The following is a 24,018-nucleotide window of genomic DNA, read 5'->3' as shown; positions in this document are numbered from 1 at the left end:
TCGGCTTATACACGAGTATATACATATTTTAGAATGTTTTCATACATTCACAAAAAAAAAACCTCCGGTACAAAACTATGCTTAATTTTGCCACCTTCTGCTGCAAATAGCTTTTTTATACTTTAGTGTGAGGTGTCATATTTTTTCGACTACAATGCTACCATTTTGAGGACTGTACAGTCTTTTGATCACTTTTTATTGATTTTTTTATAGTTAGTGGCATTTTCGACTTTGGGCCCATTGGGTTAAATGCTAAAAATAACCGTTATACACATTTTAGGTATCACTGCATCCCAAATATAATATTTATATTAGTTCTAGGGAAAGGGGGGGACGATTTGAATTTTGACCTTTTTTTACATTTTTTTTAACCCCTCAACGCTGCAGCCCTTTTTTGTTTTTGCGTTCTTTTTTCACTCCCCACCTTCAAAAATCTATAACTTTTTTATTTTTCCATGTACAGAGCTGTGTGATGGCTTATTTTCTGAGTAACAAATTACACTTCAAAATGTTGGTATTTAATATCCCATGCCGTGTACTGGGAAGTGGGAAAAAAATTCCAAATGCAGTGAAATTGGTAAAAAAAACGCATTTGTGCCGTATTTTTGTGGGCTTGGATTTTACGGATGTCACTGTACGCCCCAAATGACATGTCTACTTTATTCTTTGGGCTGGTATGATTACAGGGATAACCAAATTTGTATAGGTTTTATAATGTTTTCATACATTTACAAAAATTAAAACCTCCTGTACAAAAAAATTCTTTTGGATTTTGCCATCTTCTGGTGCTAATAACTTTTTTATACTTTGGTGTACGGAGCTGTGGGGGGTATCGTTTTTTGCATATTTTGATGATGTTTTGATGTTGATGGTTTTTTTTTTAAATGGCAAAAAGTGCCATTTTTTACTTTGGGCGCGATTTTCTGTTACGGGGTTAAACGCAGTGAAAAAACATTACCATATTTTGATAGATCAGGTATTTTCGGACATGGCGATACCTAATGTGTTTATGATTTTACTGTTTATTTATATTTATATCAGTTCTAGGGAAAGGGGGGTGATTTGAGTTTTTAGGTTTTTTTATTATAAGCTTTATTTTTTAATTTTTACTATTTTTTCAGACTCTTTAACCCTAGGTTGTCTGTACGATCCTTCCATATACTGCCATACTACAGTATGGCAGTATATGGGGATTTTACTCCTCATACATTACAATGTGCTGATAGCACATTGTAATACATGGGTTAACCCAAAGTAGCCTCGGGTCTTCACGGGGAGCGAAGATCCTCATCTTTTTGAAGCCGCAGGCTGCGATTAGCGGGGAAAAGAATATGCAGCAAAGACTTACCGGCTTTAGAGAGGGCTCAGCCCCTGAGCCCTCTCCATGCACCCGGCATGTGACGTAATACTATGTCACATGTCATAGGGTTTAAACTTTAATTTTTTACTATTTTTTAGACACCTAAGGTAATTAACCCTAGGTTGTCAGATTGATCATACCAAATGCTGCTGTACTATAGAATGGCAGTATATGGGAACATCATCTTTTGCAATGTGCAAATCACACATTGTAATCCACGGTGTGAAAAGAGACAGCCATAAACGAGAGCTCTGTATGACCCGAGGCTGTCATAGTAACAGATCGAATCCAGTATGGCGGCAACCACGTGTCGCAGGGATTTAAATGCCTCCACCAGCCTTTGCTGGAGGCATTTACATGGTTAACACATGTGTTTGTTGCCAGCACTGACTGCAGGTGTTATCAGTGGGTGTTTGCTGCAATATGCTCCTAATACGGAGAGGGCTCAGCCAGTGAGCCTTCTCTGTCCTCCCGCTTCCGACGGAAGGAGTTAATATGTTTTTAATAAATGAAAACATTTTGAATTAAAAAACAAAAATGTAATTAATTTGCCATCTTCTGATGCTAATAAGCATTATCTTCTGATGCTCATAAGCATATCCGATCGCTTTTAACTTTAGTTTTTTGCAGGTTTGCTAGTGACCTCCTTTTGAAGATGCTTAGAGATCAGGCTGAATGACAGGACAGGGAGTCTGATATAGACTCCCAGCTGTCATAGTAACCACTGCCACACTCTGATAAACTCACAGGGGGTGGCCATTAAATCCTATATCATAATATATATATATATTTCATACATATCATACATATCCCTTTGATTATGTTTAACCCCTTAAGGACGTAGCCTGTTTGTACCTTAAGGCTCAGCCCTTTTCTTAAAAAATGTGACCACTGTCTCTTCCTGTGGTAAAAACTTTTCAACACTTTCACGTATCCATGTGATTTTCAGATGGTTTTCTCGTGAGACATTGTAGTTTATGTTATTAATATTTTTTTGCTGCTTTTTGGGGGGTGTAAAAATTCAAAAATTTAGGAAATTTTCAAAGTTTCAAAAGTTTTACTTTTTAGATAAAAAAAAAAGTCATACCACAATTTTTTTCTAATGGAAGCCTTTTGCCTTTGGTCTTTTTATTTCCATAATTTAAGTTTCCTTCTTTTACGGATTTAAGAAAGTTTAAAGTCTAAGTAGCAACTTCTCAGATTTTCAAACGATTTTACGAACCGGCACCATCTCCGTGCCGTAGCTCTACTGCGCTGAGCGCCAATCACAGGGCCCAGTGCCCTAGAGCTACGTCGCGGAGCACTAAGGGGTTAAATGAAGCTTGACATGGCCTGTCATGAAAGACGCCAGGAGTGACCTGGAGTGTTTGGCAACATTTCTACAGCTTTGCCCCAAAAGTGCGACATTTCCATACGTCAAAAATGTGAAAACTAATTACAGATCACTGGTAAAAAGTAATGTGGCGAACTTTGAAAAACGCCAGCAAAAGTAAAAAAAAACAAAACAAAAAGAAAGAAGTTTGATAAATGCCCCCAATTCATCACATGAATTTTAATTTCAAAACGAGCTTGCTCATTTTGGTTTGTGTTTATAAGGGGCTTGTGAACATAAGTATAGTTAAAATAAGAGGAGTTTGTGTGTGCTAAGAGAATCTGTGGTTTGGGTGATTGTGGATTGAGTACATAAGTAATAGCAAGGGTATTTTCTCAGGGTACGGTCTCATGTCGCATTTAAAAACGCATTGCAACAGCTGAAGATTTTCCTAATTAAACAGCTATTAACACTTGCTTTTACAAAACTAAACAGTTAACGCATTGTTAACCCATATGTTAACATGTGTGTTAACATTAGCGTTTTGTAAATTTGGCAAATCTCTCTTCAGCTGTTGCAATGCGTTCTTAAACACATGTGTTCACCTCAGGGTGAAGACACACGTGGGGTTTTTAGGCCGTTTTTGGGCCGTTTTTACTAAGTGCGTTTTCAGATTGTAAAAAACACATGCGCTAAAAAACGAATCCCTTTTGTAAAAACGCATGGGTTTTTGTCAGTTTTTGCGCAAATTCGGAAAACCGGACAAACATGCATGCGTTTTCAAAAAACGGATGCGTTTTTTAACGCATGCGCTTTTTAACGCATGCATTTTTTACGATCTGAAAACGCACTTAGTAAAAACGGCCCAAAAACGGCCTAAAAACGCCACGTGTGTCTTCACCTTCAGTTTCACAATTTTTTTTCCTTTCTTTGTCTGGTTTGCTAAATGGGAGAATTAGTTTGCACAGGTGATAAATTAAGGGATAGCAACTCAGAAGCACAAGCCAAAATGAGCAAGTTCAAAACTAGGTGGATTGTGAACATAAGTGGACTTGTGAAACAAGTGTTGTTCAAAAAAGGGGAGTCCACAGAACTGAAAGTAATCTTCATGTTATGTCTCTTCATTTATACACTCCTCACAGTTTTGTAACTAGGATATGGCTAGCAAGATTGGTGGTATGCTCAAGTGCACTCTCTGCCATATGTAGACACTGCTGGAGCAGGACTTCCAGGGTGAATACCGCTGTGACAGATGTGCCCATATTTTTCTACTGAAAGCTCGTGTTAGAGATCTGGAGGAAGATATAGCACAACTGCGAGCAATCGACAATCTTGACAGGAGTATGCTGCTCACTGCATGCGCCGGGTCTGACAGCGCTATCAGATACCCGGTCATGCGCAGTGCGCCAAATTGCTGCCTGCCGGGACCGCGGCGGAGCCTCGCCACTCAGCGCGCGTGCGCTAGATGGGTCCAAGAAAAGGTATGCCAATTCCAATTCTGAACATCCAAGCAATATTGCTAAATTGTACAATAATGTAAGGACCTCAGTGTCAGAAATGGCAGCACTAGCGGATCCTGCTCTCCCGAACAGCCGGGAGAGCAGACCAGCTAGTAGTAGGGTGGATGGGAGTGCAGGTAAGCCAAGGCAGCTAGTGGTTGTAGGGGACTCTTATCAGGAAGACGGATAGAATAATTTGTCACCAAGACTTGCCTCAACCGAATGGTTTGCCATCTCCCTGATGCCAGGATTCGGCATGTGGTGGAAAGGGTGGATAAATTACTGGGAGGGGCTGGGGATGACCCAGCTATCGTGTTTCATGTTGGTACCACTGACAGAATAGATGGTCAGTGGAGGAGCCTGAAGAATAGTTTGAAAGAATTAGGTTCAAAGCTTAAGGGAAGGACCTCCAAGGTAGTATTTTCTGGAATACTACCTGTGTCATTCTCCCGGGCAGAGAACAACATACTGGGGCAGATTTATCAAGCTGTGTGAAAGTCAGAATATTTCTAGTTGCCCATGGCAACCAATCACAGCTCAGCTTTCATTTTACCAGCCTAAAAAACAGTTCTCTCAAGGTACATATCTCAGCTTTAGGAGCATTCTTTGATATGCCTCTTGCAGAGCACAGATGGATAAAGAGGTTCGTAAAAAATAGTTCCAGGTTAAGGTCTAATTTCAAACAAAAAATTCCAACCTGGGATCTCTTCCTAGTCTTAAATTATCTAGTTCCCCCCTTCAAACCTCTAAACACTAGATAAATCCTTTGCTCTCTTCTGATAAATCCTTTGCTCTCTTCTGATATTCACCTAAATCAAGAGATCAGCTTGCCCTCCTTCTGCCAAGATCCAAAAAACCAGAAAGAAGTAGCATGGCACTCATTGGATGTCAGAAGAGCTTTATTACAGTGTCTAAAGCAAACTGAATCATGGTGGAAAGATAGTAACATCCTCCTTCAATATGGGTGAAGCAGCAAAGGCAAAAAGGCATCCAAAGCGTCAATTGCAAGGTGGATACAGATGATCATTAAAGCAGCATATGCGAACCAGCAGCTACAGATTCCTGAATCAATAAAAGCACATTCAACACAGAGCGTGAAGGGGTTAACAGTAATGTAATTCGGCACATTTCCTGTCTTCAGCTGTTGTAATGCTGCCACACATGGCATTCTTGGACTGTTTTTAAACAGACTGAAGACCCCTTCTTTAACCCCTTAACGCCGAAGCCACTTTTCACCTTCCTGACACGGCCCATTTTTTCAAATCTGCCCTGTGTCACTATAAGTAGTTATAACTTTGGAACGCTTTAACATATCCAAGTGATTTTGAAATTGTTTTCTCGTGACACATTGTACTTCATGTTAGTTACAAAATTTTGGTGGTATATTTTGCATTTATTTATGAGAAAATCAGATATTTGGTGGAAAAATTCTCAATTTTCGAAATTCAAAATGTTCTACTTTTTCCACACATGAGTCATAACACCAGAAAACGTAATAACTAACATTCACCAAATGTCTACTTTATACCTCTGTGGTTTTTTATACATACTATCATTTTTGTAAGTTGTTATGGGGCTTTGAAAGTTAGGTGCGTTTTTTCACATTTTCATAAAAAAAGCAAAATTCTGCTATTGAGGGACCCTCTCAGGTTTGAAGTCACTTTGAGAGGTCTAAATAAAAGTAAAACCCCATAAATTACCCCATTATAGAAACTACACCCCTCAACGTACGTAAAACAACTTTTATGAAGTTTGTTAACCCTTTAATTGGTTTACAGGGGTTAAAACAAAATCGGATGCAATTTTGAAATTAATTTTTTTTTTACTAAATTAATGTGTTTTTCATAAAATGTACAAATTCTCAGTGGATAAAATACCAAAACGCTCCACAAAATTTGATACCCAATCTCTCCCGTGTATAATAATACCCCATATGTGGTGGTAACCTGCTGTATGGGCACACACCAGGGCATTGAGGGGGGAGCTCCGCCGTTCAGAGCAGATTATGCATTGTCACTTTATAATGGCTATACAATCTTTATTTTTTTGGCAATTTGGACATATGAGGGCTTATTTTTTGCGACATGAGATGCACTTTACAAATACTTCATTTTAGTGGGTCTGTAGCTTTTTGATGAGATTTTCTTTTGTATATTTTGATAGTCGTACACCGTACACTAAAAATACTATAATATTTTTATTCTATAGATCACTACGATTACGGTGATACCTCATTTATATTGTTTTTTTTATATATTTTACAATTTTACAGGAAAAAAACAAATATAAAGAAAATCTCATTTGTTTTTGCATCGCCATCTTTTCGGAGATATAACTTTAATATTTTTTGGTTGACAGTGCTAGTTTAGGGCCTATTTTTTACGTGTTGAGTTGTCCTTTCAATTGGTACCATTTTGGTGCACATAACTTTTTTTATCACTTTTTGGAACACTTTTGTGAAGGGATTTTATGAAAATTTACATTTTTGGCGAGTTTTTCGCGTTTTGTTTTTACGGAGTTCACCATACGGGTCCAATAAAGTTTCTGACTTATTGTACAGATTGTTACGGACGCGGCGATACAAAATATATGGGGTATTTTGGTGATTTTCAGGTTTTTTCACTTTTATTAGATGTGTATAGGGAATGTTTGTGTTTAGGGGACTTTAACTTTATTTAATTACCGTATATTCCGGTGTATAAGATGACTTTTGAAGACAGAAAAATCTTCTGTCTTCTCTGGGGTCGTCTTATACGTCGGTAATCCCGCCCGCCCGCCGTGTATTCACGGCGGCGGTCGGGTCGCGCTGCATGGAGAGGGTTTACGGGCTCCATAGCCGGTAAGTCTTTGCTGCATATTGCAGCAAAGGCTTACCGGTAACACCCACGATCGGTGCTAGCACCGATCGCGGGTGTTTTCACAGCGATGGCTGCGGGCAAAGCTGCCGGCAGCCTCAAAAAGATAGCGGCGCCCATGGGTGCCGCCATCTTACCTGGGATCGCCGCTCCCCGTGACGTCATTGGGGTCGGCGATCCGTCTCCATGGTAGCCTCGGGTCTTCCGAAGACCCGAGGCTATTTCGTTTTAACCCCTAGCACATTGTAATGAATGAGGAGGAAAATCACCATATACTGCCATACTGTAGTATATGATAGGATCGAACAGACAATCTAGGGTTAATAAAACAAAGAAAAACAAGCACTCCCTGGTGCAATAAATTTTGGGATACCCCAAGTACGTCTTTATAGATAAGGTATCACGCTCACCTTTAGTAGTTGTGCATGCAGGCACAACACTGTAGTAGAACACATCGGGTGCTGCCTAGTCCACACCAGAGACGTATGCCACGGGCGGCAAGAGCAAAAGTTGTCCGCAAGGCAGGAGATACACTACCTTCCTCGCAGGTACGAAAAAAAGACTATTTCCAGGGCGCACACCGATCCGGGATTTTGGTAAAACAGATACGATTTTATTTTCTAATAAAACCGATTTAAAATACAGACAACGCGTTTCGCGTCCTCTCAATCGGACGCTTCATCAGGTCTAAATTCACATTACAGATAGAGTGATATATATATCCCCTTAGAGGAAGTGATGTCACAGCCAGTATACAAATTAACATAATACATTAAACAGTCTAAAAAAGCCTGTTGGGGCATAATAAAATCAATATTACACAATATCAACTATTAATAAGAAACCCAAAGATAATTTTTTAAAAAGAAATTGTATATAATAAGACCTCACTAGAGGTGGAAAGCAAACAATTGACCGGAAGTGGTCATACTGAGCAGATCACATGATCAGATCATGTGATTAAGGAAATGGTCATGTGATCGGGGGATGTGTGATCGGTGTAATACATTGCAACTGTCCTACGGAGGAACGAACACAGGATCGTGGATGGTAAGTATATAAAAACTGGGAAAAGATTAATGTGCAAAAGGGATCACATAATGGTTTCAGATACTTCATTGAGTCCGTTTGGGCTCAAGGTTTGCAATTTATAGATCCAGTAGATTTCTCTACGGCAGAGGGTCTGATATCTATTATTATTACTTTGGGGAATATGATCAATTGGCATAATGGTAAACAGAGTCTCATCTGTTTACCAAACAGGCCCCAAACGACTTTGAACTATTTCTCGACATTAACACATTTATTAGAAAGCTGACTATTAAACGTCATTTTACTTTGTCGGATAAGCAAAAAAATTTAGCAGCGGAACAGCAAGAGTTCCCTACTAACAAACCCCTATCTGTATCACCTCATACTTCTATCCATGACCCCAGGTTATCTGAGGCCACTCCCATCCCCACCTCCACTATAAAAAATAAATCTAAATTCTACCCTTTACATAATCAGGGCCATTTTATTAAAGTTTTTCAGGATATGGTACAAGATGATTTTAAATCCCTTACGAATAACAAGAACACAACGGTTGCTCCGTCCATGACGGCAAAAAATATAAATATAAATAAAAATAGAAACAAAAATCTGACTAAAGGGGAAAGGTTTGCCCTTAAAAAACTTGCAGCTAACAAGGAAATTGTGTTTCGCCCCGCCGATAAAGGTGGAGGACTGGTTATTTTAACCCATACTTATTACGAACAAGAATCTAGACATATCCTATCTGACTCTAATTATTACGGTGAGATCTTTGTCGACCCTATCCCCCCTCTAAAAAACCCCACCCGGACGTCCCATTATTGCTAGCACGGGATCAGCAACTAGTAACATTTCCCATTACGTGGATCTACACCTCCAACCATACGTTGTAAAACTCCCCAGTTACCTAAAAGATTCCAACCAGCTTATTAGTGAATTACACAGTCTAGAGCAGTGATTTTCAACGTTTTTGAGCCGCGGCACACTTTTTATACTTAGAAAATCCTGGGGCACACCAAAATAGCACAAAATGACACTAAAACAGTCATATAATACATATAGTTAATAATATAGATTCTAAATTTATTTTACTCAGTGTGAAACCTAGGCCTGTTTCACAAAAGGCATATCCTGGCAAGAATGGTGGAAAGACACACACGAAGCTCTTCCTCATCAGTTCTCCGTTTCTCCCTGTTTTTAGTATATGGTGCTGATTATTATGTGGCTCATATACTGCAAAATAAAGGGGTACAATGAGAAGTACTATGGCCATGAGGCCAGAGTACAAGTGCCAGCTCATATACTCAGCATATGAGCTGGTACATGTAGTACTCCAGCCTTATGACTATAGTATTTCTCATTTTACATTTTTCATTGTTATATGCAGTATACTGCTGGAGTACTAAAAGTACCAGCTCATATGCTGAGTATTCTGCCAACAGTTCATATACTCAGGCAAAAGCTCATATAGTCAGCATTACTGGCGGGCATTACCTTGGCGGTGGGCAAATGCAAGAGTCTCTCCGCTCTCAGGATGATGCGCCGGCCTCGGTGATGTCATTTTGTCGCACGAGGTTCAAAGCTTGCGCATGTGTTATTGTACACGTCTCCTACATTGTAAGAAGCCATGACTGCGCATCGCTGTGCATTGCCGGGCAACAAAACACAGGGGGCACCATAGTTTGGGGAACTTTCCCCGCGGCACACCCGACCATGTGTCGCGGCACACTATTGTGCCACGGCACACTGGTTGAAAATCACTGGTCTAGAGCTACCGGCTGTATTTTCCTTCCTTACGTTAGACGTTACAGCCCTCTATTCTAACATACAAAATAAAATCGGAATTAAATGTGTAGAATCGTATCTTGATGCAGACACATCCCTTACAGCTAACTTTAGGTCTTTTCTTCTTCAACTACTCATTCTAGTCCTAGAGAACAACTTTTTCGCATATAACACCTCTGTGTTTCACCAAAAATGTGGAACGGCCATGGGCAAAAAATTAGCCCCTGCCTATGCAAATTTATTTATGGGGGCCTTCGAAACTAAGTACATATTATCTGACCACCCTTTTAAACAGTATATTCATTTTTACCGACGATATATTGATGACCTGATCTTAATCTGGACGGGATCAGCAAATGACGCCATTGCCTTTTCCAAATACCTCTGTGAAAACGAATGGGGAATCTCTTTTTCTGCCGAGCATCAAACAGATTCCATCACATTTCTTGACCTGACCCTATACATCAGTAATCATTCTATCTATACGTCTACCTTCTTCAAGAAGGTTGACACAAACAGCTATTTAAATTATAATAGCTTACATTATAGAAAATGGAAAAATAACATACCATACAGCCAATACAAGAGGGTCAGAAAAAATTGCACTGACCCTCTTGTATTTAAGCAACAATCCATTATTCTAAAAGAGCGTTTTCTGGAAAAGGGATATCCCATGTGGATTCTTAAACAGGCCTATCAAAAAACAGTCTCTCTCACCCAACAAGACTGTTTCACTATGAAATATTCACCACAAACCGAACAAAGTCCCATTCTGACGGTAGATCACTCCTTGAATTTTGTCACCCGTTACAATGACAAATTTATGGAAATAACTAATATACTTAACAAACATTGGTACATTCTGCAAAAAGATCAGGTTTTAAGTAAAGTACTGCCTGCCAAACCAAAGGTCACCTACAGACGTGCATCCACTTTAAAAAATATTTTAGCACCCAGCTTAATAAAAAAACATAAAACAACAAGTGGGACACAAACAAGTACCAGCATTGGTAGTAGTCCTATGGTCAGAAAATGCTCCCACAAACCATGCTTATGCTGTTTAAAGGAAACCTACCACTTCTGAAGGTAGGTATGAGATACAAACACCGGGCACCAGCTCAGGGTGAGCTGGTGCCGGTGCTTAGTCTCGTTAGTGTTAAAACCGCGGTATCGCGGTTTTAACACTTTTGAAACTTTCTAGCAGAAACTGCTTCGGCGCTGCGCGCGACCGTGCGCGCGCAACGCCTGCGGCGTTTCCAATGTAGGCGCGCGCACGATCGTGTGCACGAAGCGCCGAAGCAGTTTCTGCTAGAAAGTTTCAAAAGTGTTAAAACCGCGATACCGCGGTTTTAACACTAACGAGACTAAGCACCGGCACCAGCTCACCCTGAGCTGGTGCCCGGTGTTTGTATCTCATACCTACCTTCAGAAGTGGTAGGTTTCCTTTAACTATTAAAGATAATAGCACACATTTTAAATTGAATGTTACATCGCAAGTGTTTCCAGTTAAAACATTCATGACATGCAAGCCCTGCTATGTCATCTATTTAATTGAGTGTCCTTGCAGGTTGCAATCTATAGGGAGGACAACTCAGGAATTGCATGATAGAGTCACCGGCCATAGGCTCAATATCAGGAAAGGGTTCCTTAAACATGGGCTGTCTAAACAATTCCTTTTTAAACATCAAAAAGATGAGACTCTGTTTACCATTATGCCAATTGATCATATTCCCCAAAGTAATAATAATAGATATCAGACCCCCTGCCGTAGAGAAATCTACTGGATCTATAAATTGCAAACCTTGAGCCCAAACGGACTCAATTAAGTATCTGAAACCATTATGTGATCCCTTTGGCACATTAATCTTTTCCCAGTTTTTATATACTTACCATCCACGATCCTGTGTTCATTCCTCCGTAGGACAGTTGCAATGTATTACACCGATCACACATCCCCCGATCACATGACCATTTCCTTAATCACATGATCTGATCATGTGATCTGCTCAGTATGACCACTTCCGGTCAATTGTTTGCTTTCCACCTCTAGTGAGGTCTTATTATATACAATTTCTTTTTAAAAAATTATCTTTGGGTTTCTTATTAATAGTTGATATTGTGTAATATTGATTTTATTATGCCCCAACAGGCTTTTTTAGACTGTTTAATGTATTATGTTAATTTGTATACTGGCTGTGACATCACTTCCTCTAAGGGGATATATATATCACTCTATCTGTAATGTGAATTTAGACCTGATGAAGCGTCCGATTGAGAGGACGCGAAACGCGTTGTCTGTATTTTAAATCGGTTTTATTAGAAAATAAAATCGTATCTGTTTTACCAAAATCCCGGATCGGTGTGCGCCCTGGAAATAGTCTTTTTTTCGTACCTGCGAGGAAGGTAGTGCATCTCCTGCCTTGCGGACAACTTTTAACCTAGGGTTAAAGTACCCTAGGGAGTCTGAAAAATAGTATAAATAAAAATTTAAAAAAAGTTTAAAAAAAAAATTATAATAAAAAACCCTAAAATTTCAAATGACCCCCCTTTCCCTAGAACTGACATAAATATAAATAAACAGTAAAAATCATAAACACATCAGGTATCGACGCGTCCGAAAATGCCCGATCAAAATATAATAACGGTTTTTCAATGCGTTTAACCCCGTAACGGAAAATAGCGCCCAAAATCGAAAATGGCACTTTTTTGCCATTTTGAAAAATATATAAAAAAATCTATAAAAAGTGATCAAAAGGTCTTACAGTCCTAAAAATGATATCATTGAAAATATTATCAAATTTCGCAAAAAATGACGTCACCCACAGCTCCGTAAACCAAAGTATAAAAAAGTTATTAGCGCCAGAAGTTGGCAAAATCAAAAAAATAATTTTTGTACAGGAGGTTTTCCTTTTTGTAAATGTATGAAAACATTATAAAACCTATACAAATTTGGTATCCCCTTAATCGTACAGACCCAAAGAATAAAGTAGACATGTCATTTGGGGCGCTCAGTGAAAGACCAAGCTCACCGTAATAATATCCAAGCCCACAAGAAAATGGCGCAAATTTGTTTTTTCACCATTTTCATTGCATTTGGAATTTTTCTCAGTACATGGCATATTTAATAAAATAAAAATTTAAGGTACAGTATGGTAACATTTACAGTAAAATGGACGATGGTAATGTTGTTGTTGAACGTGGTATGGTTGTTGGTGCCAGAAATCACCTTTCTTCCCCATACTGATACTCGGTTTGAACTGCAGGAGATTGTCTTGACCATGTCTACATGCCTAAATGCACTGAGTTGCCGCCATGTGATTGGCTGATTAGAAATTAAGTGTTAACGAGCAGTTGGACAGGTGTACCTAATAAAGTGGCTGGTGAGTGTATATACCTGCATGTCATAAGAATTTAAATTAAAAAAAGGACCATGTTAAATTCAGTTTTTTGTTTTTTTTTTACCGGTGTTTTGTATGCGTTGGAAAAGGGGTAGTCTTATACGGCGAATATATCTTAAACTCTATATTTTAAACAGGAAAGTAGGGGGGTCGTCTTATACACCAGGTCGTCTTATACGCCGGAATATACAGTAATTCTTTTTATACAAAAGTGTGTTGAATTAGTGTTTTTTACTTTTATTCTTTACTTTTACAGATTAGCTTGAACAAGTGATCCACTGATCACTTGTTCAAGCTATTCTTCACCTAATACAGTGTAATACAGTGTAATATTGCAGTGTGTCACAGCCGGGTCCTGCCAGAAGGACCCCCCCAGTCCCGGGGCTGCGATCGTAAGCGCCACCGGGGGTCCGATTACAGCTAAATGCCCCTGACACGCCGCGGTCAGCGCGAGCGCGGCGTGTTAGGGGTTAACACCCACGATCGGAGAAATGTCTGATCGCGGGTGTTAGAGGCAGGTGTCGGCTATAATATATAGCCGACACCCGCAACTTCTTCTGTGTGGCAGCATCCTATGTGGGTGTTGGTTGCATTTTCATTGCGTTTTTAAACACATTACAAGAGCTGAGGAGAGATTTGCCTAATAGCATTACTGTAAACACAAATATTAATAGTAATGTTATTAGGCAAATCACCTCTCCTCAGCTGTTTTAATGTTCTTTGGTCGTTTTAAAGCATCCTTTTTCAGTCTGTTTTAAAAAACGCATGCATTTTTGAATGTTTACCATGTGTTTGGCTGGTTTGAACCCGTTTATCTTCTTTTCTAGAATTGTAGGCAGCTGTGAAACAGATTAAAACCAGCCAAACACATGGTGTTTGAAATTGGTAAAAAACGCATGCGGTTTTTAACGCATGCATTTTTAACCGACTCATTTAAAAATGGGACAAAAACAGGTTCAAAACGCCACTTGTGCCATCACCCTCAGGCTGTAATCACACATTCCTGTTATCACAAACTCTCTGGTACTAATCTTCTCATATGGCAAAGTGACACCTTAGGGCAGTGATGGCAAATCTTTTAGAGCCTCAGTGCCCAAACTTCAACCAAAAGCCACTTATTTATTGCCATAGGTTCGCCACCCCTGCCTTAGGGTGATGCCACACATGGCGTTTTGAACCTGTTTTTGTCCGTTTTTAAGCAGTCCGTTAAAAAACGCATGTGTTTATGAAAACACGTCAGTTTTTTCAGTTTTGTTAGTTTCTCCTATTTATAATTATCATAATTGGGGAGAGACGGGAAAACCGGATGAGTTTTCAAAAATGCGTTTTTTGGACGGACTGCTTAAAAACGGACCAAAACCGGGTTCAAAACGCCAACTGTGACATCACCCTTATGGGCCCCCTAAGGGTGTAAAAAAAATTTTTTTACAGATGTTAGAAGGTTTATAGAGTTAAGAGCAAATTTTCAAGAGATTTGAAAAACACAAAATTTTCAGTGACCAATTCAGTTTGGAAGTGCCCTGTAAAGGCTTATGTAATATATACCTCCACAAGTAACACCATCTTATGAACCTAACATATCAAGCTTTTTAAATCAGTACAATAGAAACCCCCAAGAAGTGACACCATTTTGGAAACTACAACCCTGAAAGAGTTCATCTGGGTTTTAGTGAGAATTTTAAGCCCAAAATGCTGGTCAAAATGTAATACAAAGTAAATGGTTCAGAGTAAAAATAGCATTTTTTTCTCAAATATGCCATTTTAGTGGCAAATATATTGTGCCACTCATGCCACTTTAGGGCACATTCACATGGCCGTCTGTGTGTGGCACCGATCTGGCCCGCACACCGCAAAAAGATAGAGCATGCTCTATCTTTTGGTGTGTGTGCGGCCGTGCGCCGCTATTCTCTATGGAGGGAGGAGGGGCCGCCTCCTCCTCTCCAGCACACGGCGGTATGCCTGCACGGCGGGCATACCGCTGTGTGTATGTACCCTTAGACAAACACCCCGTATATCATTCTGCGGGTTGTCTCGAATACCCCACCTGTGGCAATAATCGACAGGCTAGGCACACAGCAGGGCTGAGAAGGGAAGGAGCAAAAAGTAGCTTTTTGAGCTCTGTTTTCACAAGTTTGGATTTGCAGTACTATGTCGTGTTCCCGGAGCCCTAAAGGTACCAGTAAATAGAAACCCCCCAAAAATTTACACCATTTTGGAAACTACATCTCTCAAAGAATTTATCTGGATTGTGGTGAGAATTTTAACCCCCATCATGCTGGTCAAAATGTAAGACACAATGAATGGTGAGTAAAAATTGCATTGCAATTTATCAAAAATGCCATTGTAGTGACTAATGTATTCTACCCAACTCATGCCACTGGGGACAAACATGACAAAAATGATTCTGTGGGTTATCCCGGTTAGGGGAAAACCCCATATGTGGCAATAAACAACAGGATAAGCACACGGCAGGGCTCAGGAGGAAAGGATATAAACAGACTAGAGCCTGGAGTTGGATTGGAGGAGCAGCAAGCTGTGGAATGGGAGTCTGAGGTGTAGGCGTCCAGGGTGCACCTATCGGTCCATAGTATTGAAGTATATGCAAGTAGGAATATTCCACACAGGGCGTGTCTTCCTATAAAATCCACCTTATTTGTAGAATGACAAAAGTTTTGGCACTGTACTAGTGCCCTCGTCAGGTTTAAAACTTATGATCAAAAATATAGTGGATGCATAGTTCCACTACATTGGTACAGTGCCGAAATGTGTTTGTACTTTTTATCATTCTACAAATAAAGTGGATTTTATTAGAAGAAGCGCCCTGTGTGGAATATTCATAGTATCATAGTATATAAGGCTGGAAGGAGACGCAAGTCCATCAAGTCCAACCTTCAAGAATTAAATAAATGTTTTATCCCCATAACCCGTGATATTTTTTCTCTCCAGAAAGTCATCCAGGCCTCTCTTGAACATGTACATAGAGTCGGCCATAACAACCTCCTGCGGCAGAGAGTTCCATAGTCTCACTGCTCTTACAGTAAAGAACCTTTGTCTATGGTGATGGTAAAATCGCCTCTCCTCTAGGCGTAGAGGATGCCCCCTTGTCCTGGTCACAGGCCTAGGTATAAAAAGATCTTTGGAGAGATCCTTGTACTGTCCGTTCAGGTATTTGTACATTGTAATGAGGTCTCCCCTCAGTCGTCTTTTTTCTAAACTGAATAATCCCAAATTTTGTAATCTGTCAGTGTATTCTAATCCCCCCATTCCCCTAATAATCCTGGTTGCTCTCCTCTGCACCCGTTCCAGCTCTATTATATCCTTTTTATACACTGGTGCCCAAAACTGTACACAATATTCCATGTGTGGTCTGACCAGGGATTTGTATAAGGGAAAAACTATGTCTTTATCATGAGAATCTATTCCTCTCTTGATACATCCCATTATTTTATTTGCTTTAGCAGCAGCCGCCTGGCTCTGGTCACTAAAATTAAGTTTACCATCCACCAATACCCCCAAGTCCTTTTCAGCTTCAGTTTTACTAAGTAATTGACCGTTTAGAACATAATTATACTTTTTGTTTCCATGGCCCAAGTGCATAACTTTACATTTATCTACATTAAACCTCATCAACCATTTCTCTGCCCATCCCTCAAGCTTCCACAAATCCCTCTGTAATGCTAAACTATCGACCTCAGTATTTATTACTTTACACAGCTTAGTATCATCTGCAAATATTGAAACTTGACTGTGTAAACCCACTACAAGGTCATTAATAAAAATATTAAAAAGAAGTGGCCCCAATACTGACCCCTGTGGCACTCCACTGGTAACATCAACCCAATCTGAGAATGTGCCATTAATGACCACCCTCTGTTTTCTATCACTAAGCCAATTACTTACACAGATTTTCTCCTATTCCCAGCAGTCTCATTTTATATACCAACCTTTTATGTGGCACGGTGTCAAATGCCTTTGAGAAGTCCAGATATACAACATCCACAGCGTCCCCCAGATCCAGTCTTGAACTTACCTCCTCGTAGAAACCAATCAGATTAGTCTGACAGGACCGATCTCTCATAAACCCATGCTGACGCTGGGTTATAAGGTTGTGCACAGTGAGATACTCCAGGATAGCATCTCTAATAAACCCCTCAAATATTTTCCCCACCACAGCAGTTAGACTTACGGGTCTGTAGTTTCCAGGATCGCTATTTGATCCTTTTTTGTATATTGGTACCACATTTGCTATGCGCCATTCCTGTGGAACATAACCAGTCCTCAGTGAATCTTCAAATATTAAAAATAACGGTCTGTCTATCACCGTACATAATTCATGCAGAACCCGGGGGTGTATGCCATCTGGCCCCGGTGATTTATCTATCTTAGTGGTTGCGAGGCGGCGCCGTACCTCTTCCTGGGTTAAACTGTTGACATTATAAAAAGAATTAACATTATTCCTCATTGTGTCTTCCACCAGGGAATTTTCCTGGGTAAAGACAGTTGAGAAGGCGACATTCAGTAGATTGGCCCTTTCCTCGTCTCCTTCCACCATGACCCCCATGTTATTTCTAAGGGGACCCACACTCTCTGTTTTTAATTTCTTATCATTTATATACTTGAAAAATAATTTGGGATTATTTTGGGAATTTGGGATTATCCTACTTGCATAAGCCCCATTTTGGAAAGGGCACCTCATGGAATTAATCTAGAGTTGTAAGAGCATTTTAATCCCTAAGATGCTGGTTTAAAAGTAATGCAAAGTGAATGGTGCAGAGTAAAAATTGCATTGTTTTCTCAAATGTGCCATTGAAGTGACAAATGAAATCAGCCCAACTGATGCTACAAAGGACAAAACACCAGAAATCTTTCTATGGCTTATTCCGGGTATGGCAATGTAAATATGTGGCAATAATATACAGGATAGAGACACTGCAGGGCTCAAAAGGGAATAACTGCCTTTTGGAGCACAGACATGTTACATATATTTTTTTCCAATAGGGACCAGTACAGTAGAAATCCCTAAGAACTGAACCGTTTTGGAAACTACACCCCTCCATGAAGTAATCTATGATTATAGTCAGCATTTTAACCCCATAGGTGGCCCCCAAATAAAATGCATAATGTAATAATATTATAATATTATTGTGCCCAGCTCCTGCCTGGGGAAACAAACACACCAAAAATCATGATACGTGTTCTCCCAGGTATGGCAATACCCCATATGGGGCAATAATCTACAGGCTGGGCACACGGCAGGGCTAAGAAGGGGAAGTACAGCATGTGGTATGTCATATAAGCTATAATTCAAACAAAGAAGAAGCCGGTGTGTATAGGCTGAAACAAATATTAGTTTTATTATACAATTAATACTAAGCACACCAAAAAAAGAGATGTCACACCTCAAAACATTTAAAAAGTGTACAAATACACATGAACATGTGGATCAATACAAGTAACAGAGATCCACATACGGCCACAAGTCAATCAATATACGGACACAAGTCCCCCATATATAAAGTCAATACATAATGAAATGTGCATGCACAACTACCCTATGACAATAGTCATACACTCTTGCAGAGGTCCTCAACAAAGGAGGGCATCCTAGGAAGTTAGTGTGAAAACAGGGTAGGGTCAGGCAGCTAAATAGAGGCATGTAAAAAAGCGTGACAAAAGGGACAATATGGTCCGGGACCTGTGGCCAGAGGCACCCCACGCGTTACGTCGCAGTCATGCGACTTCCTCAGGGGTAAGTGCCTCTTTGCCTGTGGAGCCTACCTTTAAACCCCGGGCAATCCCCCACATCCAATCCCCAGCACCTCAGGTAAAAACACACCTGTGGCAGGAGGGTGTTGAGCGTCTAAGTCCGTGATGCTACGGGTTCTCGCAAGAATAGACAAAACTCGCGCATGTGCAATGCAATCAACAACTTCGCGCATGCGCAATAGGCAATAGGACGAATACAGAGCGACAGAAAGATAATGCGCATGCGCAATAAGGTAATGCCGGCCGGCAGATATGTGGATTACAGATGAATAAGTTGGAAAGGTAAGTAGTACGCTTAGCGCAATTGCAACTATGTCCACTGATCCTTTGTGCCAATAAGAAAACATAACAAAAGGATGTATATGATTACAATCGTGCTGACAAAGGTAAGAACAAAAAACGTGAGGTTCAGGGCTAAAAAGTGTTCCTAATCCTATTCTTTAAGTAAAAGCATTACAAAAAGGTATCTTGTTGTAGAAAATTTTTTTTGTGAGCATGTCATACTAGAAGACTAAAATGCTATCAGAGCAAAAGCATTTTAAGAGATAGAATGAGTGTACCATCACACAAAACTATGTTGTACAAGCTGTGCATAATACATCAGGGTAAAATATACATCTAAATGTCCAGGGATATGTGATAAATATGGAAGCTCTCTTTCATACATAGTCCTGGTTTTACTGGGATGCCTTTTTTGGAGCACACCTTGCACCTTTTTTGTGTCTTTCCCTTCTTGGCAGTTTGGTAAACTTCTCCTGGAAAGTGCTGCCCTGGTACAATGCGTGATGTGGCCTCGCTCCCAGAAGTGCTGGCACTACCCCTTCCTGGTCTCCAAAAAGAAAATACTTAATAATCACCTATTGAAATTCCAGGAAAGTTCCCCTCTGGCCTGCACATCGATATAAGACGTAAGAATTACATAGTGTTAACTGAGGGTGGTTTCCCATGTGGCGTTTTTGTCATGTTTTAAAATGCACACAAAACGCCAAAACGCAGAGAAACGCATGCGATCGGGTTATCGAACGATGAATTTCCTGGGAAACGCATATGCGATCCGCCTGAGGCCAACCCCCTGTGCACAAGCGTCGCGTTATGACTGCAATGCTAGCGGAACGTGTGACCATGGCCCAACATGCACATTTCTGAAAGAGGCTACTGGGCCATGGAGCTGCTGGAGTTAAAGCTACATGGCGCGGCTACTCCATAGCCCAGTAACCTGTTTCGATCCTCCTTTCAACGTCTTTAGGCTGTAGTTACACGTTTGCGTTTTGTTTGTGTTTAACGCATGCGTTTTCAAACAGAGTAACAGGAGATTTGCCTAATTAAACTGTTCATAGTATCATAGAATATAAGGCTGGAAAAAGCCGCAAGTCCATCAAGTCCAACCTTTCAGAATTTAATAAATGTTTTATCCCCATAACCCGTGATATTTTTTCTCTCCAGAAAGGCATCCAGGCCTCTCTTGAACATGTACATAGAGTCCGCCATAACCACCTCCTGCGGCAGAGAGTTCCATAGTCTCACTGCTCTTACAGTAAAGAACCTTTGTCTATGGTGATGGTAGAACCACATCTCCTCTAGGTGTAGCGGATGCCCCCTTGTCCTGGTCACAGGCCTAGGTATAAAAAGATCTTTGGAGAGATCCTTGTACTGTCTGTTCAGGTATTTGTACATTGTAATGAGGTCTCCCCTCAGTCGTCTTTTTTCTAAACTGAATGAAGTTTTTTAACGTCATTGTATTCTAGTCCCCCCTTTCCCCTAATAATCTTGGTTGCTCTCCTCTGCACCCGTTCCAGCTCTACTATATCCTTTTTTATACACTGGTGCCCAAAACTGTACTCAATATTCCATGTGTGGTCTGACCAGGGATTTGTATAAGGGCAAAATTATGTCTTTATCATGAGAATCTATTCCTCTCTTGATACATCCCATAATTTTATTCGCTTTAGCAGCAGCCGCCTGGCTCTGGTCACTAAAATTAAGTTTACCATCCACCAATACCCCCAAGTCCTTTTCAGCTCCAGTTTTACCAAGTAAATGGTGCATAACTTTACATTTATCTACATTTAACCTCATCAACCATTTATCTGCCCACTCCTCAAGCTTCCACAAATCCCTCTGTAATGCTAAACTATCGACCTCAGTATTTATTACTTTACACAGCTTAGTATCATCTGCAAATATTGAAACTTGACTGTGTAAACCCACTACAAGGTCATTAATAAAAATATTAAAAAGAAGTGGCCCCAATACTGACCCCTGTGGCACTCCACTGGTAACGTCAACCCAATCTGAGAATGTGCCATTAATGACGACCCTCTTTTCTACCACTAAGCCAATTACTTACCCAAATACACAGATTTTCCCCTGGTCCCAGCAGTCTCATTTTATATACTTTTATGTGGCACGGTGTCAAATGCCTTTGAAAAGTCCAGATATAAAACATCCACAGCGTTCCCGAGATCCAGTCTTGAACTTACCTCCTCGTAGAAACCAATCAGATTAGTCTGTTGTCAACATTGCATTTTTAAAATGCAAGCGTAAACAGTGTTAAAGCACGTGTTACCTTCCGTTAGACACACGCATTAACACTTGCATTTTGTAAACGCAATGTTTACAACAATGTTATTAGGCAAATCTTCTTTTCGAGATTGGCCTTAAACCCAAACAAAAGTGAAACGTGTGACTCTGGCCTCACTTGTCCACGCTCTGGATAGACTGTCTATGCAGAGCTGGCGGCTGCACGTATAGGCTATGAGGCCGTAGCTAGTGGGCATACGCAGAACTCCAGCTTCAGAGCTGAGTAAGCAGCCGCCCGCTAGATAGTCGATGCAGAGCGCAGACGAGTGTGCGCAGCTGCAAGGAGATGCATTCTGAAGATGTCTTTGTAGGATGAAGGAGGATCGAAAGAGGCTACAGTGCTGTGGAGTAGCTGTGCCATGTAGCGTCAGCTCTGGCTACTCCACGCCCCTGTAGCCTCTTTCAGAAATTTGCATGTTAGTGTGATGCTACACTAATGTTTTTAAGCATGCATTTTCAGTCCCTTTAAAAAAGCATCCGTTTTTTACCGTTTACCATGCATTTGGCTGCTTTGAACCTCTTTATCTATTAATATAAACCGGTTAAAAGCAGTCAAACAGCCAAAAAAAAAAAAAAAAAAAAAAAAAGATGCATTTTTAAAACTCATGCTTAAAAATGGACCAAAAACGCCATGCGTTTTATCACCCATAGGGTCATTAAAGATTTAAAAAGCTAGTGGGGACTGAAAGATTAAAGGGCTATTCATTAGATCAACCTACCACTGGATTTACCTTAATAGGTAAATATGGTAGGTTTTCTTTCAAATAACAAAAATAAAAAAACATAGCCTTTGTGAGAGATAGTTGGGAGACACGTCTGAGTTATGCCAAGCATGAAGAAGGATCAGTTTCTACACAATAAATATATATTAACAATAAGTCCTTACGAATAGAAGAACTTTCACCATTCTCCAAGCAGTAAACCACGCTGCACACTGCGTCAGTTTCCGCTCCAGTACTCACCGGCCTTAGGTGGAGATGACTCCTTCACAACCTCGGAGGTCTCCGTCTTTACCTCAGTTTCACCCACTGGAACAGATACTGCGTAATCTCCCGCTGAGGTCTCGAACTCCGGAGCAAGGGGAGTCTGGGTAACTGGATCCGGCGTTTCTGGAATTATTGCGGGATTATCGGGGACTTTAGCACTAGATTCTTCAGATGGCGCAGAAGCCATTTCCGGGGCTGCAGGTTTCTGTACAGCTTTAGAGGGTGCTGGAGATTTTTTAATGGGGACCTTTGCCGGCATAATTGAATCTCCTTTCTTTACAGCAACAGTATGGCAGTAAAAATTATGCAGGGTTCTGTTTTATATAGCCTCCGGTCAAGCATTTTACCAGCTGTGTTTTTTTTTTTTTTTTGTACTCCCTCTATATATTTAGAGCACTGGGGCACTCAACTTCTGAGGACAAAAATAACTGTAACTTGACAAGTTTCAGAGATGCCACTAGACCCTGTATTATTTCTAGACTTCTTAACTTGGTTCTGGAAATAGAAGCTTCAAAATTAACTCATTAACCTCTTAAAGGAAACCTACCACTTGAAATGGCAGGTTTAAGAAGAAAACACCGAGCACCAGCTCAGGGTGAGCTGGTGCCGGAGCTTATTTTTGTTAGTGTTTTAAAACGCTGTATTGCGGTTTAAAACACTTTTTAAACTTTATAGCCGGCGCAGGGAGGTACGCAATCGGCGCTTACCATGCGCGCGGCTCTCCTTCTCTTCCTATGTGGTCGCGCGCATGGTAAGCGCCGAGCGCGTACCTCCCTGTGCCGGCTATAAAGTTTAACCCCTTAGGGAGGCAGCCTCTTTGCAGGTTAAGGCTCGCAACTTTTTTTTGAAATTTGACCAGTGTCTCTTCCTGTGGTAATAACTTTTGAACACTGTTACTTATCAAAGCGATTCTGAGATTGTTTTTCCCCACATGTTGTACTTCATTTTAGTGGTAAATTTTGGCTGATAAGTTTTGCGTTTATTTACAAAAAAAAGAAAAAAATGATGAATTTTTAGAAAAATTTCGAAATTTCGAAATTCAAAATCACTGTGTTTTCAGGCAGATAGATTTACCACCTAAATAACTTGCAGAATAACATTTCCCATTTGTCTACTTTACATTTTCATAATTTTTGAAATGTTTGGATAATTTATTTTGACGTCACGCGGCCTACAAATCGAATAGCGATTTTCCGTATTTTCGGAATTGACTATTTTGGGGATAAATACTGTTTGAAATCAAATTTTACATATTTAGCAACAAAACCCCCCATATAACCAACCCATTCTCAAATCTGCACCCCTCAAACTATCAGAAACAGCATTTACAAAGATTTTTAACCCCTTGAGATCTTCATAGTAATTGAATCAAAATGGCGGTGAAATTTACAATGGTCAAATTTTGTCGGTTATACGTTCATTTAGCCCTAAAATTTACACATTTC

At 40.2% G+C, this 24,018-nt stretch overlaps 1 protein-coding gene across 3 annotated transcripts in view; it reads right to left on the bottom strand.

Moving 5' to 3' along the window:
* The window catches only part of IGFN1 (immunoglobulin like and fibronectin type III domain containing 1), a 743,161-nt gene extending 720,271 nt beyond the window's left edge, over window positions 1-22,890 (bottom strand). For 2 of the 3 annotated variants that reach the window (XM_072137225.1, XM_072137226.1), the window contains exon 1: window positions 22,550-22,890. In XM_072137225.1, the coding sequence (XP_071993326.1) occupies window positions 22,550-22,832 (283 nt within the window). In that variant the 5' untranslated portion in view covers window positions 22,833-22,890. The remainder of the gene's footprint in view (window positions 1-22,549) is intronic. The other variant, XM_072137224.1, reaches the window with a different exon arrangement.
* Window positions 22,891-24,018: the final 1,128 nt, after the last annotated feature.

Source organism: Engystomops pustulosus, chromosome 2 (genome assembly GCF_040894005.1).
Source record: "Engystomops pustulosus chromosome 2, aEngPut4.maternal, whole genome shotgun sequence".
NCBI lineage: Eukaryota > Metazoa > Chordata > Amphibia > Anura > Leptodactylidae > Engystomops > Engystomops pustulosus.
The sequence above is the reverse complement of the archived record's forward strand: the minus strand, read 5'-3'. Positions and strand labels throughout refer to the sequence as shown.